Raw genomic sequence first — 16,273 nt, forward strand, 5'->3', positions numbered from 1 at the left:
CTAGGTGTTTTAAAATAATAACCTTTTTTATTATACTCGTATACAATATATTATATTTTATTAAATTAAAACTTATTTTATACTTTAAATTTGTTGTATAGTATATATAATTTATCTTAAAACATTTCAATTAAAAAAAATATTTTGAAAAAGCCAGGGGGGCAAATTCCCCAGCTTGCCCTCCCCTGCGGGCGCCTATGTCCCTATATTATATATGTATCATTTTGAGACATTGACAAATTGAACTATACCCACTATTGTCTATAATAATTAATACCTAGTATACTTTTTTTACTTTATTGGCAAGGTAACAAATAAATATTTCTATTGTCCAAGTCCAAAATATTTGAATTTTCATCGATACTAGATTAGCAGATTCAAATAGGATGGGTTTTGTTTTCAACTCAACAGATATAATTTCTAACGTATATAATTTTAAATCATAAATAAGATGATTAGCTAGGTACCTATTCAATAAAAAAAAAGGATATTTATGGAAGATTATTATTAATTTTTATAATAAATTTGATGGTCCTGTCACACTGTAATTTCCTTGGTTGACATTTTTAGGCTATCTATTGCCTCTTGTGTTAATTTGTTATTAATTTTATCATACATTGTTATTTGTTGATCTTTATAAATATTCACTTGGCTGACTGATGTCAATCAGTGTCCGTCCGTGGTTGTTTGCCTCTCACCATTCGGCCCTGTTATCATTTCTTATCTAATCGTTCGTGACCACACGCTGTGATAAAAACAATCTTTGCGTTTGCAAATTGCGATCAATATAATTATTGTTATTTCACACCTATTATTTAGGAATTACGTTATTCACTTACAGCTCACTTGCTCAGTTGACAGTTACTGATCTCAGTTGAAGTTGCTACTTCCTTGACGTCCTATCTTTGTAGGTTCTTCTTTTGTTGTGAGTGATCGCTTGTTCTTCGGTCATTCATCTCAACTATCGAATACAGCGTAAGCACAATTCGATGTACGTTTGTTGCAAGAAAATTGTTGTAGAACGTTTCATCAAATTACGTGTTTAAGCTTAACATTTTCCTTCCAGAAAGTCGTAATGTCGTTGGAAAAAGAAGATGGAGCTGTGGAAAAACTTATGGAGGAGGGAAAAAAGAAGATGGATAGTACGAGCGACAAGTATGATGAGCTAAACAAGATGGAATTGTCTGATCATGCAGAGAAAGCATACGCAGGCATGGGTAAAGAAGAACTCATGAAGTATGCTAACAGTCCGTTCTGGGTGCGACTCAGGTGGTTGTTGTTTATAACATTTTGGCTTTCTTGGTTTGCCATGATGTTTGGTGCACTGTTCATCATATTCTTGACTCCTAAGTGTTTCTCAACTTCTAAATATGGTCCGTTACAATGGTATCAGAAGAGTCCAGTCTACATAATTAACGCAGCTTCTCTTGTCAGCCAAAACGGTAAGTTGTCACTTGTCAATGATTTTGTGTACCTAGTTTAAAATTAATAATACTTCAATTGGTACTGTAAATTATTTTCATGATTTCAATTAATACAATAAGTATATATTAAGTGTTACAAAGCAATATATTCTTTGATCAATTATCTAAGATTATAGTTCAAATAATCGTGGATATTGTACTTTAATTAAATGAATAGATATTTATGTAAACCTATCTATCCATTATTGGGCTATTAATTATAACCTTAAGGTACTATTTATTTGGTATTCGAAAAAAAAAAAAGCCTCGTACCAATTAAATACATAACACATTTTTTATTATAGTGTACATTTTATAATTTGAAATTTTTAAATATGAATATTATATTTTATATTTTTTATTATATGAACGAAAAACCACATTTGTAATAATAAAATGTTGTAGATACTAAGATACCAAGACCAGTTTTCAGATAGGTAGAGTCTACAATAAAATATAATACCTTTACAATTTTTAAGATAAAGCCAAATATCAATTACTTTTATTACTTATATACTTTAATTTCTTATATTTATATCTATAGTATAATAAATTAGATGACACATAATAATATAATAATTAATGAAAAATAATTGTTAATATTAATGTTTTAACAGTTTATTAAATATTATTATGACCTAAAAGTATATACCAATATTAAACTAATATTTTATAATATAATATTAATTGTGGTTATAGATATGAGTTAAAGAGTTGAAGAAGTGTTAAAGAAGTGTCCCATAGACACATATACCTAGATAAAAAAATATTATTATATAAAAGTATGTATAAATTAAAAATTTTTTAAAAAATGTAACATAATAATGTTGAAATATAGGTATATTGTTTAAAAATTTCAAATTGTAAAATCTACACTATAATAAAAAATGTATTATGTATTTAGTTGGTACAGGCTTTTTTTCCCAAGGCTTTTTTTTGGGGGGCTTTTTTTCCTAGATTCATTTATTTTTATGGGTAAATAAATATATGTACAAAGGAAATATTAATATTAATTAGTACCGTGCTAAGTTAACGTGTTTAGCCTGTTTAGGTATACCAGATAACTCAGTATTTTTATTTATTTTTGAAATAATGTACCTATATTTACTTTAAAACTAGTTTGTATCATATTATTATTTATGGCTTGAATTAGAAATTGTTGATGTGGGGTGTTGGTAGTGTATTTGCTAATTCAAATTTGTTGACTAATCATACAATATCCTAAGTATATAAATATCTAGTTATTAGTTAATTAATTGAATAAATAAAAATAGAAAAAAGTGATTTCTGTATTCTAATAACAGTGGGAATTATTGTTGGTCATTGTACTATGAGACTTGTGACTTGTCTCAAGGTTCATATTTTTGTTTTATTTTTATTTTTCAGTAATTGTTGCTACATCTATATGACTGTTTGATTTTATGATTCATTGTTTATTTCTGGTTAATATTATAATATTGTAATTTGTTAATATATTATGTCTGATTAATTCAATAAACTTTGATTGATGGTATAGGAAGTAAACTACTTATACAATATAAAATATGATATTAAATAAAAATAAAGGCAATGTCCTTTATTTTGTTAGCTATAATATTTTTTGTATAGTTAGTTTGAAAAATTGGTTACTGTTTTAAATTTTTTTAAGAGGTCATTATATCTATGTGTGTTGTCTCCGTCTTATAAGTGTTTAAATTTATCTCTTCTAGTTCCATTAGTTTAAAAATTAGAGTGAATTAATCTCTTATACAATTTAAAGGTAAGAGTATTATTTAGACAACCTCATGGACTTATTACTATATTTTATTTTTGAAGCGAGTTATAAGTATTTTAAAATTGTATTGTTTGTACATAACACTTATAACTCTCATCAAAATTAAAAGAAAATAAAAAGTCCAAGAGGTTCTCTAAATAATACTATACCTTTAAATTTTATAAAAGATCATTGTACTATAATTTTAAAATTAAATGCGATCTGCTGAGCGTAAAATTTGCTATGTTACATACTTATAAGACGAAGACAACACTTGCTGGTATAACGTCCTCTTAATTTTGTTTCTAGTTTTTAAAATCATATTACTGACATTATTGTAAGATTGAAAAGTAATGTTCTGTGCATGTAACAATTTTCACCTAAATGTCATAAATTTTTTTTTTCTAACACATAGAACAATTTTTCATTTTTCTGGCATAGGTACTTCTAATAGTCTTTCAAATATTTCTTACAAATTGATAACTGATATCTACTTAAAATAGGGAAAGTGGGTAAGTGTACCATACTAAAAGGGCAATAAATATTTATTGAAATTTTTTTTTGTGTATTCATTGTTCCTACAAAAATAATTATATTATAATACATTAGTGAGATTTGTATAAGCAATTAGACAAATATAAAATAACTGGTTATTATTTGATGTATTTTTTATTAAATACCATTTGGCCTTCTATAAGTACATATTATGTACTATTTGAAAAATACTTCAATAGGTATTTCTATTACTTGCAATTTACATACTAAAATATACATTTTACCAGTAGCATTAGACAATAGTAATAACACAATGATATATATTAGTATAAATTAAACTGATTAGTACTTTAAACATAAAATAAACTTTGAACGGTTAAATGTGTTAGGGATTTTACTATCCATGAGGTTGATTTTTTGATCATAGTTATTGTAGTTACCTAATAATTTCTATTCTGTGTCTGTAATACTGTAGTTATATAGATTTTAAGTAATATTTCTTATTCAAATTAACTATTAGCTTATTGCTTTCTAGTTTATTGTTTTAAAATTGCAATTCTTGTTATGAGAAAAAAATTACAATAGACCAAAAAGAAAAAAAAATTATTTATATCTAATTTTTAGTCTGCAAGAGGTTACAGCTGTGAAGTTGGTCTGAAAACCTTTTAGTATACAGTCTATCAAGAATTCCATATTTTCTGAACGCCCCATTTGTCCTTGGATATTAATCCATCTATAACAGTGTTATCCATATTGGAAGCTATTAAAATTCAAAATTATGTTATTTAGTTTCTTGTAAGTGTAAAATCAGCAATTTTTTTTATTACAACCTACTATAAACTAGTTTATTATCAAGGAGGGATATTCCCTCTCCCTCAATGCCATTTAAATTTTATGATCAAGCTTATAAAATTAAATTTTATCATTAAAAATTTTAATTTTGCTTTATATTATGTTAGCATAAAAAGTGTATGTGTTAATATATTGCCCATTGTATTTTGAAATGTTATTAAATTGATGGCAATTTATGATTAATATATTATACTTAATAATTAGAAATATTAGTAATTATAATTACATTTTTTAAAGGTCTTGATGAAAAAATTGAATATATGCAACAATTGGGTGTAAAAAATGTTGTATTGACATCTGTATTTCAAGCTGACGGTGATGAAGTTATAGATTTCATGAATGTAAATATTTCTTTAGGAAATGAAAATTCATTGAAAAATCTTGTTAAGAATTTAAAAAATAAAGGTATATTGTTGATTATCTTATTTAATTATCTACTATAATAAAGAATTCTTTTAGATATGAAAGTGATGTTGAAATTAGTTCCTAATCATTCTTCAAAGTCTAACTTAATGTTTGAGCGATCAGTCCTAAACGAAACATTATACAAAGATTTTTACATTTGGAATTCTGGTTTTAGTGATGGTGAACATCATTACCCTATCAATAATTGGGTTAGTAATTTGTATTATTTTAGTTTGTTTTTGAATATTCTATTAATTATTCTTGTTAATTGTATTAGTTGAGTGTAACTGGAGGATCTGCCTGGAGTTGGAATGAAAGTCGAAAAATGTTTTATCTTCACCAGTTCTCTGCAGAATACCCAGACTTCAATTTTCGCAATAAAGATGTTGTTTATTATTTTGAGGTATTTAATTTGCTGTTATATTTTTATTAGCATTTCTTAATTTTGTATGATTTATTTTTTAGAAAGTGTTTAAGCATTGGTTGGATATAGGAATTGATGGATTGTATTTGGATAAAGTTCAATATTTGTTTGAAGATAAGGACTTTAAAAATGATACTATTATAACAGCATCAAATGGGACCAAAAACTATGATTCATTTAGTCATAAAGCGACATCTAATCTTCCAGAAACTAATGATTTGTTATCACACTGGGGCAATTTAATAAGAAATAATTCTGGGTGAGTAAGATTATATTGCACAAAATTATTAAAATGTACAATTACAATATGGATGGGTAAGTTATTAATCATTTTATTTTAATGAGTTAATTTGAAAACATTTATAGTTAGTACCTAATTCTTTTTATTTTTTGTAAAATAATATATTTTTTTAAATTATAATTATAAACAAATTATATGTCTTAATCTTAATATTTGTCTGGATTAAATATCAAAGAAAACTAAATTCATAGTTAATTTTTAATTAAATGTTTTTTTGTACAATTTTCAGAGTATTGCTTGTGAGCGACCTTGATTCAAATGATATTAAGGGAATAAATATGGTTCATAGTTCTGTGAAGTTGCCATGTGATTTCACTGGAGAACAATTATTTAATGCAATTTTACCTAAAGCAACTACTTCATGGTCTTCTTGGGAAGTAAGTTAAATTTATGTATATTCAAAATTAAGTATTAACATATTTTATTATTGATTCAGTGGGTATCTACTGATAAACCAAATTGCTGGAAGAATGAAACAATTGATGCATTTAATATTCTCGGTTCACTATTACCGGGTGTACCATTCATTAATGCTGACTCAAAACTATTTAAAAACAACAAAATACCAAATATTACATTGATTGAAAGTACTTTACAAGAATTACGGTCAATGCCCACAGTTGAATTTGGTTCCTTTAATGCCAAACTTTTAAATAATGATACAGTATTTGCTTTTGATAGGTAATTCATCACAATACTATATTTATTTTAAATTATATATATTATTTTCAATTTAGGGTAATGAGTGGTTCAGAGAGCCTTTTGTTTGCTTGGAATTTAAGTAAAAATGTCACTGTTCTAAACCTAAATGCATTTGATGGAATTCCCTCAGAAGTAAATCTGTCACTTTGTACTGAGACTGCTTGCTCCATACTTCCTACTCCTAAGTAAGTTTTAGTTGCTTTATATTTATAGATATATTAATTAAGATATTAATAAAGTTGGTTGAAACAAGTATTAATTTTGATGGCTTAATTTCAATAAAGCTAAAATTATTAAGATTAACAGATAATTTCTTGAAATTGTCGAATTGACAGTTATTAGTTATTATTAAAAAAAATTCTTAATCTAAAATAAAAAAAGATGTGATAACATTTGTTTTATTATTTCTTTAATTTTATTCAAAAGTTAGATAACCCTTGTAATTTTATATATATACTTCAAAGTTCAAATACAACTGCCTTAAATTGCATATGTTTATACATTTGAAAAAAAGATTGATTTGACTGATTATAACTGGTATAGTTATTGTTTATTAAAATGCTTTGTTTATCACAGATAGATTATTTATATTCTTGTATAATATTTTGATTGATAATAATCTAATATTGTATTTATAAATTATAATTAAGTTTCTATGTTAGTTCATACACAAAAGTGGTTTTCTTGTATATCAAAAATAACTTTGAATAAGATAGATTAATAATATGTAGGTATTAAGGTATTTAACTAGAATATAATTACACTTTAGATTATGATGAATATATTAATTATCAATCTTAATTAGTATAAAAAATTAAGTTGTTGTATTTATGGTTTGTGATAAATCTAAGTTCATTCTGAAAGGTCTGTTTAAATAGATGTAAGATATTTGTTTTTGTGGAACTGATGTTCTATACTACAAATCATATTCTATAATTATGTTATAATCTTCTACAATGAACTATGTATTTATATACTAATATTATCTAAAGAGTTAATTCGCACAAGTTATATTAAAATACTTAAAACTATTAACTTGATAAGATGTTTTTCTAATAATTAGAAAAATTATCATTGAGTTAGTAACTCGCAGAATTTAATTCCGTGAAAATTAATTGCTCAATAATTATGCCAATAATAGACCAATTAATGGTTATATGTTCCATTATAATGTGGTCTTATGTTTAGTTTATTAATAAGAAAATTAAGAAAATTATGCCACCCATGACTGGGATTCGTAACGGTGCGCATCGCAACCGATGCCTGAATTCATTCGGCCACTACACCTCCCCTATTTATTTTATCTTACTAATAAAAATATGAATTACATGATAAAAAAAAAATTATTTTTACTGTTTAAATTAGTTTCACTTATACTCGATAGCCTCGATAAAATAGCCCATTAGATTAAACTATATATTTGGTTCTTGAAACAATAAAACTAATCTTTTTTTATGTTATTTTTTTTTTTCTAGAACAAAAGTTGGCAGCAATCAATTGAGTCTTGCTGGTGAATCTGCTGTGGTTTTGAAATTCTAAATGGTTGAACATGCATTACATTATTAAATCATTTTTTGAAACTGCTGAACAAAATTATTTAATTTTTTGTTTAAGTATTAATATTTATAATAATGACTTATAATATAATTACCTTTAATCTCACTAGTTATTACTTTTCCCTCTCTACTTATGAAATTCTCAATTTTTTCATGGTAACTACTAACTACCTATTGAAAAATCTTATTATTGATACCCGTAACAATATTATCCTTATTGAAATTAAAACAATTTGAAAATAATACAATGTCTATGTTTTTATATAATTTAAACCACGATATATTAAAATAACTACTGTGAGTTTCTAAATAGAATATAATTATTGGTTTATAGAATCAACTGTTTATTGGAATTCAAAAACAGAAATCCAAACCAAATCGGAAATACGGAATACGTAATCCCTTAGGCCTCAATATTGACTAATATATTTTTTTATTCCTACAATAAAACATAAACAATATTAATTACAATCGATTATAATCACTCGTACTAGTTAGGTATTAGATACCTTTAAAATATCTTGATTATGTTCCACTGTTTAATATAGTAAACAATTAAATCTTAAGTCTAGTTGGTTGTTGTATACAAATATATTATTTTATAAGATTATATTATAGGTAGAAATTTAATTTCGATTCGTAAAATTTGGTGGCTAAGAGTTGTTTCCCAATTATCCGGTTTGTTACTGGGTTGTCTATAGGTGGCATCCAAAAACCGCACACTTTTTCGGTCATTATATAACAAAATACCCCAAACTTATTGTGGTTAAAACCGCACACTATTTTTAGTGCTAACTAACGGAATAGATGCTAACACGTTTTAACACTTAAGTCACCACTCTTTGTTATTTAATTAGTTGATCTTGTCTCTTGTGTATACAGTATAGGTACATATACAGTGCTTAACTATAGGTATTTATTGGTTTTTTGCCGTTTTATTAAATTATTAAAATATTTTTAATTAGAAATAATAATGGATTTTAAAATAATTGAGAGTAATAAAGGGGGCAAGTGCTTAATACTCGACAATTTTAAATACGGACAATTTAGAGTGTGTAATAGTGGAAATGTGGTTTGTTGGTGTTAGGTGGAGATCGTTTGAAGTTTTAAAAAAATGTCGGTAATATATTTCAGCCAATCAAACTTTAAAAATTTTACACGCTTTACATTTTTAAATTGTTTTAAATTTTTGTTTGAATGCATTTTTATAATTTTTACTTTTGAGAATACTCGTATATATGCATATTTTTATTTTATACATTTTTACATTTTTTAAATTTAAATACTTTATATGCCTACATTTTTTTTCTCTTAAAATAAATTATAAATTATTAAGTATATCTAATCTAGGTGATTATAACCTTTTTAGGGTAGAAATTAAAAATATGCGGATTATGGATACAACAATTTTAAAAATTGTGCGATTTTAATCTATATTAAATGTGTGCGGTTTTGTTCTGTACTTTATTAACAGTGTACGGTTTTAGGAGTCAATGCTATAGGTAACACACGAATTAATTTGTTCGTTAACACTCTGCAGATAACACATATAAATTGGTTCCGATGAGGTTTGGTAATGATAATATAACTAGGTATATGTTAAATTTACTTTCCATATCTTTGTGAAAATAATATAACCCTATATTATATCCAGCCATAAAAATATCCTTCCCATTCTACGCATACCTACTTATAGGTCTGTCTAGAATACTTGGGCGTCTAAGACCTAACCACCAAAGTATAATTAAAATTTAAAAATATTGCTAGAGTCAGTCTACCTATATAGGTACATCATTTATGCTGTGTGCCCGTATAATAAAAACGTAAATGCCAACAATAATACAATAATAATAAAATCACAACCAACCATACGATCACAGGTGACTTTGCTGATGATAAAGCTATTATGGCGCTTAACTCTGAACCCGAAATAGCCTTCAACCTCGTTCAAGTCTACTTAAATCTACTCCAAATCTGGTACAAAGATTGGGGAATTGAGATAAACGAATCAAAATCCGCCCACTGTACTTTCACTTTAAGACCAAGGAACTGCCCTACCATAACCGTCAACAACTTACCATCCCACCGAAAACACAAAATTTCCGATATCTTGGCCTCCATCTGGACCGTCGACTGACCTGCAGGGCCTACCACATCCATACCAAACGTATCGTACTGAATAATCGATCCCGTCAATTACGCCTCCTCCTTACATTCAAGCACATCAAACTGAGCAACAAAATACTTCTCATATGGTGTACAACTTTTAGGTTCGGCCAAACCATCAAATAACAAAAAAATTCAAAAATTTCAATCTAAATGACCGGCAAATCGACAAAGTCCCCTTTTATGTCTCGATGAACGACACACTCCATAACGACCTCTCTATACCAACAGTAAAACGTAAAACACGTAGCCAAAACTCTGTATGAACGATTCCACTCAAACCTTTCTATAACCACCGCAATCCGTTAATCTCCAACTTATCTACTCTCAGCATCCCAGGTGACCCTAGTAGACGTTTAAGACGAAAATGGTGTCGGGATGATCTGACTGAATAAAACTATTTTTATTATTTTATTTTATTCTTATAATATTTCTATCCTTACAGCACTTATACTTATTGTAAAATATTATATTTACATATTGTATACTAAAAAAAATAATTATAAAATAATATGGTATCATAATAAATAGGTTAATTGAAATAAATAATATTTATAAAAAAAAAAAACATGGTGAGATAAGTAGGTACCTATACATTTTTTACAACACATATTTTCTACGAATTCTAAGTTCAAAATTTGGCAGTACTTATTAAATTTTTTAAGTATTTTTTTCAACATAACTTTATTACATAACGAATACTTTTTGAGATTAGATATATTTACAAACTTTCCCAGACGTCGGAAAACCTAATAAAATATCATAAGAATATAAGATTATGACCTATTTGTACTTTTTTAATCGACGACGCCGCGAGAACTTACTACTTTCGCATTGTTTCCGTGGCGCGGCGCCGCCATCGTTTATTGACTATATCAATACACCTATATATATATGTATACGTGTGGGTAGACGGGACAGCTCCCCGACTTATCCCCCATTCATGCATTTTCAGAATTGTACATTTTGTATTAATACCTATTTGTACTTATGTGAACCAACTCGAACAGTGTTGTAGATAAGTAATTTTTATTGGAAACCAATTCGTACATACAATTTATTTGATCCGGGAACCACCGCTGCAGTATCACTCTGTTAAATTACAGGTCGGGCAAAATAAAATACCTTTCCCTGCTATGGCTCTATCGAACACATTGCAGATGATTCCATATTCTATAGGTTAGGTCTACATCTATATTACCTGCCTAATAAATTTCCTAACAAATGTATAAAGATGTAGCACAGAATAAGACAATGTAGGTTAGGTTCCGCAGTTATAACAACAAATAGAAATATCTATTATTATTTCAAATGATCTATTGTCGCATGCTACGATTTCACTAAATTTTCAAAATCTTCGACCGCGCAGCTGCAGTATTATAATAGCGTTAATGTAGAAATAATTTATTGCAAAATCGATAAAACACTTTTGCCCTAATATCAATGTTATAGATCTAGTAAGTTTGTGCGTTCAGTGTCTAAATATGCATACCTATATTATGTTACTCATTATAACAGCACGACGAATCCCATGAAGATCTGTCAAATGAGATAACTTTTGTTCTAATCAATATTTTTAAAAATATATATTTAAATATAATTCATAGACACTTGCGCTACCTTTTTGGTATATATATTTATTTTTTTTATTTTTTAATACTGAAAATAAAATATTTAAAAATTGATAAAAATTTTTTTTGAAACATTTAAATCTATCAAAGCCGTGCAAGTTTAAGTCTTTTTTATTCAACTAGTTTTTTAGATTACTTCATTACAAAAACTAACCATGTTAGAATATAAGTTGGTTTCTAAAACTTTCTAAATCTCTAAATTAGTCTGGAGTGCGTTTGATGAAATAGTAACTTGAGTTAGAGTAGAAAGTTGAAAGTTGGAAGCATTTTTTGGACATGTAATTTAAAATATTTTGGCATTTTTGTGGTATTTATAGAGATTTTAAATTGTTTTCTTTTTTCTAATTTATATATGATAAAATTGTAGTTTTTTTGAAAAAAACCTTGAAAATGTCATACACGATCTCATAAGTTGTTCTCACAGAAACCAAAAAATATCAAAAATCAATTTTGCTTGTAATGTACATTTTTAGATAGAATGAAAAATATTTGTATATAATATATGCATCATGCATGTTAAATATAGTTTAAACATTTTATAATTTATGTTTTGATCAATAACTATCGTCTATCATAAACATTGAATATAAATAATATATTATATATTATATATATAGAATATAATGATATATTGTAGGATATTATGTTTTAAATCGCTAGATATGGCAGAACTTGAAATCCCTATTATTTCAAAATTGTCAGGTTTAATTATTTTATATAGCATAATGGGTATATTGGCATAATTGTGACATGCGGGCGAAACAGTTTTTGGATTTTAGTAAATACATTTTTATATTATAATTAAATTTGTTTATTTGCACATTATACATTCGTTAGAATGTTTTAAAAATAATTAAACGTGTGATAAATCATATATGAGGTATACTTACTTATTCGAAAATATAATAATAGGTTAAACATTTTTTTACTTGAAAATAATATTAAACATTTCCATTTATATACTAGTATACTGCTGCAGTAGTATAGTACATTAGTAGGTACCTGTAGACTACAACACGCATACATTTAGATTTAAGTTTAAAAAAATGTGATTCAAAATGACTCAAATATGTATGGTATTAGTATATAATTAAGATTCACGTTACAAGTTCACGTGTACTTAAATTTAAAAATCTGTGAATTTAATTCACGCGTAATTAATTAGTAAACCACGGATATTTACTTCAACTACTTAAAGTGTGCTTAAAAAGTTAAAACATAACATTTACGTAAATCATCAAATTTCAATAAAATGTTTAAAAAATATATGTTAATAATTTCTGTAAAAACTAAAAATATTTATACCTAATATTCTAAAAATAAATGTTTTATAAACAGTATTATCGTAAAATGACGGGACTGGTGGTTCTGTAACAAAATTTATGAAGTTAAATTTTCATCATAATTCATATTGAATATTTTTCAATTATTTTTAAATGTATGTAAAATGTAAATAAATTTCTTAATAGGATAGTAATCGAAAAAACTACATTCTAAAATATTAGTTTTTCGTGGATATTCTGTTCATAATAAATATAAGAATTCCAAAAAACTATGGGAAATCATTGGGAGATATTAAATGTATTGAAAGTAAAATAATAATAATATAATATAATAATAAACGAGTGGTTTAGTAATAAAATTCTCGTATGCAAACACGTGAATTTGTGAATTTAGTTACACACGAATCCGCGAATTTGACTAGGTGCATGTAAAACAAAGACCTCTATTAAAAACCTGGATCTATTTTAATATATTATTAAAATGGGTCTAGAATTTCAGATTATACAATTATTGCTGTACAGAACATTTCAACGACATAATTATAATACGTATTATATTATTATATTCGTATTTCGTATAAACAATCGTATATATATTATATGAACGAAAAAAAAAAAACTTCAAAATTAATTGCAGTACATATAAGTGTACGTAAATACTGATTGTACAAACTGCAAGAAACGTAAATGCGTTAAATTATATATATATAATGACGTGTAATCGTGTATGGTATAGACATAGAGGTAATAATTAATGTTGAACACAAGGGATTATGTGACGACAAAATTATCATTGTAATAGGCATCTATGCGTGAACAACTTAAACTATCAGGTTTAGTTTTCGTTTCTCCTCCTCGCTTTATGGAATTATTATAATATCATATTATGCACGTAACACCTACTGAGGAATTATTTAACGATGTGGCTCGGTGTTTACACTTTAAATCATACATAAAGTTTAGTTTCGAACATGTTTCATGTCATTTCACTCGACGAATAAATTCTTTTTGTTCCTACATAATAATAATAATAATAATAATAATACTAACACAGTTTTTTCATTAAAACGTTAACTTCGTGTAATCGTTTTGGCTGAACAACAAGCCATAATAATAGATCTTTAGGTATCTATCTATATTTTTCACGGACACAGACAACGCAAAAGTCAAGTAGTTTGATATTAGACAAGAGGCTAACCTGGAGGCCTCATATAGCTACTAAAAACTACAGTAAGCTTACCAGCACCTCTCAATGTTATTTCCTATTCTAAATAAAAAAATTAGTTATACATAAAAAGTGTTCAATATTAATTTATAAGAAATTATTACGCTCACTAATTAGGACGCTTGTCCTATCTTGGATAACAGTTCAGCCACACACTTAAGAAAATTCCAAAACAAAATATTAAGAATAATAATAAACGCACCATGGTTCATACGTAACGAAAACCTACACAATACTATAATTCAAGATCATATAAGCGCCCTTGCTACAAATTTCTATAGTTCACTCCACAAATCAACAGGCTCAATTCACTTCAATTTACATCACATAATACGTCCACCACCACAAAGACATCTAAAACGAGTAAAACGCGGCCGTCCACAATATGATCTTATTCGTTAATTACTACTAAGTAATTTACTATAAACTATAAAGTAATTATATGATTCACACTATTATTATTGTCTGTATGTTAAACCAACTTTAATTATTACTATTATTGTTATTATTACTACTTATAGGTACTATTGTCATGTTAAAATAGCCAACAATTAAAATCACTAATTATCCATAGATCTAGATAGATTATAGGCTATAGGAACGTTTTATTGTAAATTAATAAAAATAAAAAATTATGAATCAATGTTGAAAAGTGCGACTTAATAACGTACAATTTTCCGGAGATTTCCACCGAGTTATGTTTTTGGCTGTCACGTATATATTTCTATATAAATAGGACTGATGTGAGATTGATAAACCTGCATATACGGACCAAACCGGCACGGAAATAATTTCGAAAAACGTTTACGCATCGTTCATCATCGCGTGCATCATAAAAGAGGATTCCCGGAAATCGTCGAAAAAAAAACATCCGCGCGCTTTCTGGCTGTCACAAAATGTAAAAATCACATTTTGTAGTCACGTATGCATATACCTATGATATGTGTGTGTGTGTGCGTATAACTTGAAGTTTGGTAAAGCAAGTTTATCTGACGGTTGTTATAGGTACACTACGCTCGACTGCGTTGAGCCGAACGCTCATTGGTTGATAATATAAAAGCAATCGTAGTGCACGAGAAACCGTCATTTTTTCAGTATGCATATTATGTATAATGTATATGATAATTGATAATAAATAATATGTATAAAAACACAAATCAGCTCGTATATTACAATAAAATTCGTACAGTTAGTTAAATATAATTATTATAGTACAAGAATTTTCGTACATTTTTGCAGTGTACTTATAATAAGAATGTAGGTATATAAATACGTATAAGTGTAAAACGACTATGGGGTTATTCTAACACTTCATGATAAATAACAATTTATTCTATCAAAAAAGTAGGCCCACTTGAAGCGTATACATTAAAGAAACTGGAATGCAATTATTGTCTATATAGTCTTCAGGACACGTATTAATTATCAGACAAGTAGGTACACGTGAGTATAAAATAAAAATCAAGTGTTAGTTATATAATTTATAAACATATCTATAGCGTTCTATAGTATTCAAATACAATCAATTAGAAGCGAACGCATAACAGAAATATACTATTCAAAAACGAATACAAAATATAAACAATATACCTACCAAATGTTATAATGTTACCTAAAAACGATTATAAATAAGAAAAATACTAAGTGTAGATGAAAGTCCTTAAGTTAAATAATTCACAAACAAACGATCAAGTCGAGACACCGATCTCAAAACTGTTTATTTATACTCTTACCCATAGGCGCAATTTCAATAAAAAAAAATTAAAGGTGCTTAAGTTATGCATTTTCTCATTTTGTTTTTTGTAAGGAGAAGTTTTTGTTACATAATCACGAACCTTATTTTAAAATTGGGTGTGGGGGGGCTAACACTCCCCAAGCCCCCCCCCCCCTATTTGCGCCGACACTCATACCTTTTACTATACATATTATCTCGTAACATTCATAATGATTTGTACATATAATTATCTAATATATTATGACGTGATTCACATTCATTATTTTGATTTCTCTGATTTAC

At 26.9% G+C, this 16,273-nt stretch overlaps 1 protein-coding gene across 1 annotated transcript; it reads left to right on the forward strand.

The window, feature by feature from the left end:
* Positions 1–759: 759 nt before the first annotated feature.
* On the forward strand, positions 760–8,057 carry CD98hc (CD98 heavy chain). The gene is made up of 10 exons (XM_015507790.2): positions 760–991; positions 1,067–1,442; positions 4,801–4,968; positions 5,023–5,177; positions 5,246–5,371; positions 5,434–5,651; positions 5,923–6,070; positions 6,130–6,374; positions 6,431–6,580; positions 7,871–8,057. Exons 2-10 carry the CDS (start codon positions 1,076–1,078, stop codon positions 7,932–7,934), a joined length of 1,641 nt encoding a protein of 546 aa, XP_015363276.1. The 5' UTR covers positions 760–991; positions 1,067–1,075; the 3' UTR covers positions 7,935–8,057.
* The last annotated feature ends 8,216 nt before the right edge of the window (positions 8,058–16,273 follow it).

This window comes from Diuraphis noxia, unplaced genomic scaffold (genome assembly GCF_037042655.1).
Source record: "Diuraphis noxia isolate RWA-SAM2 unplaced genomic scaffold, SU_Dnox_SAM2 contig0002, whole genome shotgun sequence".
In the NCBI taxonomy this organism is placed as follows: domain Eukaryota; kingdom Metazoa; phylum Arthropoda; class Insecta; order Hemiptera; family Aphididae; genus Diuraphis; species Diuraphis noxia.

Bases quoted from the DNA above. Each gene is read 5' to 3' on its own strand.
- CD98hc (XM_015507790.2), top strand. From the start codon at position 1,076: ATGTCGTTGGAAAAAGAAGATGGAGCTGTGGAAAAACTTATGGAGGAG. The intron at 1,443-4,800 runs GTAAGTTGTCAC...CATTTTTTAAAG, and splicing joins TTCTCTTGTCAGCCAAAACG to GTCTTGATGAAAAAATTGAA. The intron at 6,071-6,129 runs GTAAGTTAAATT...TTATTGATTCAG, and splicing joins CTTCATGGTCTTCTTGGGAA to TGGGTATCTACTGATAAACC.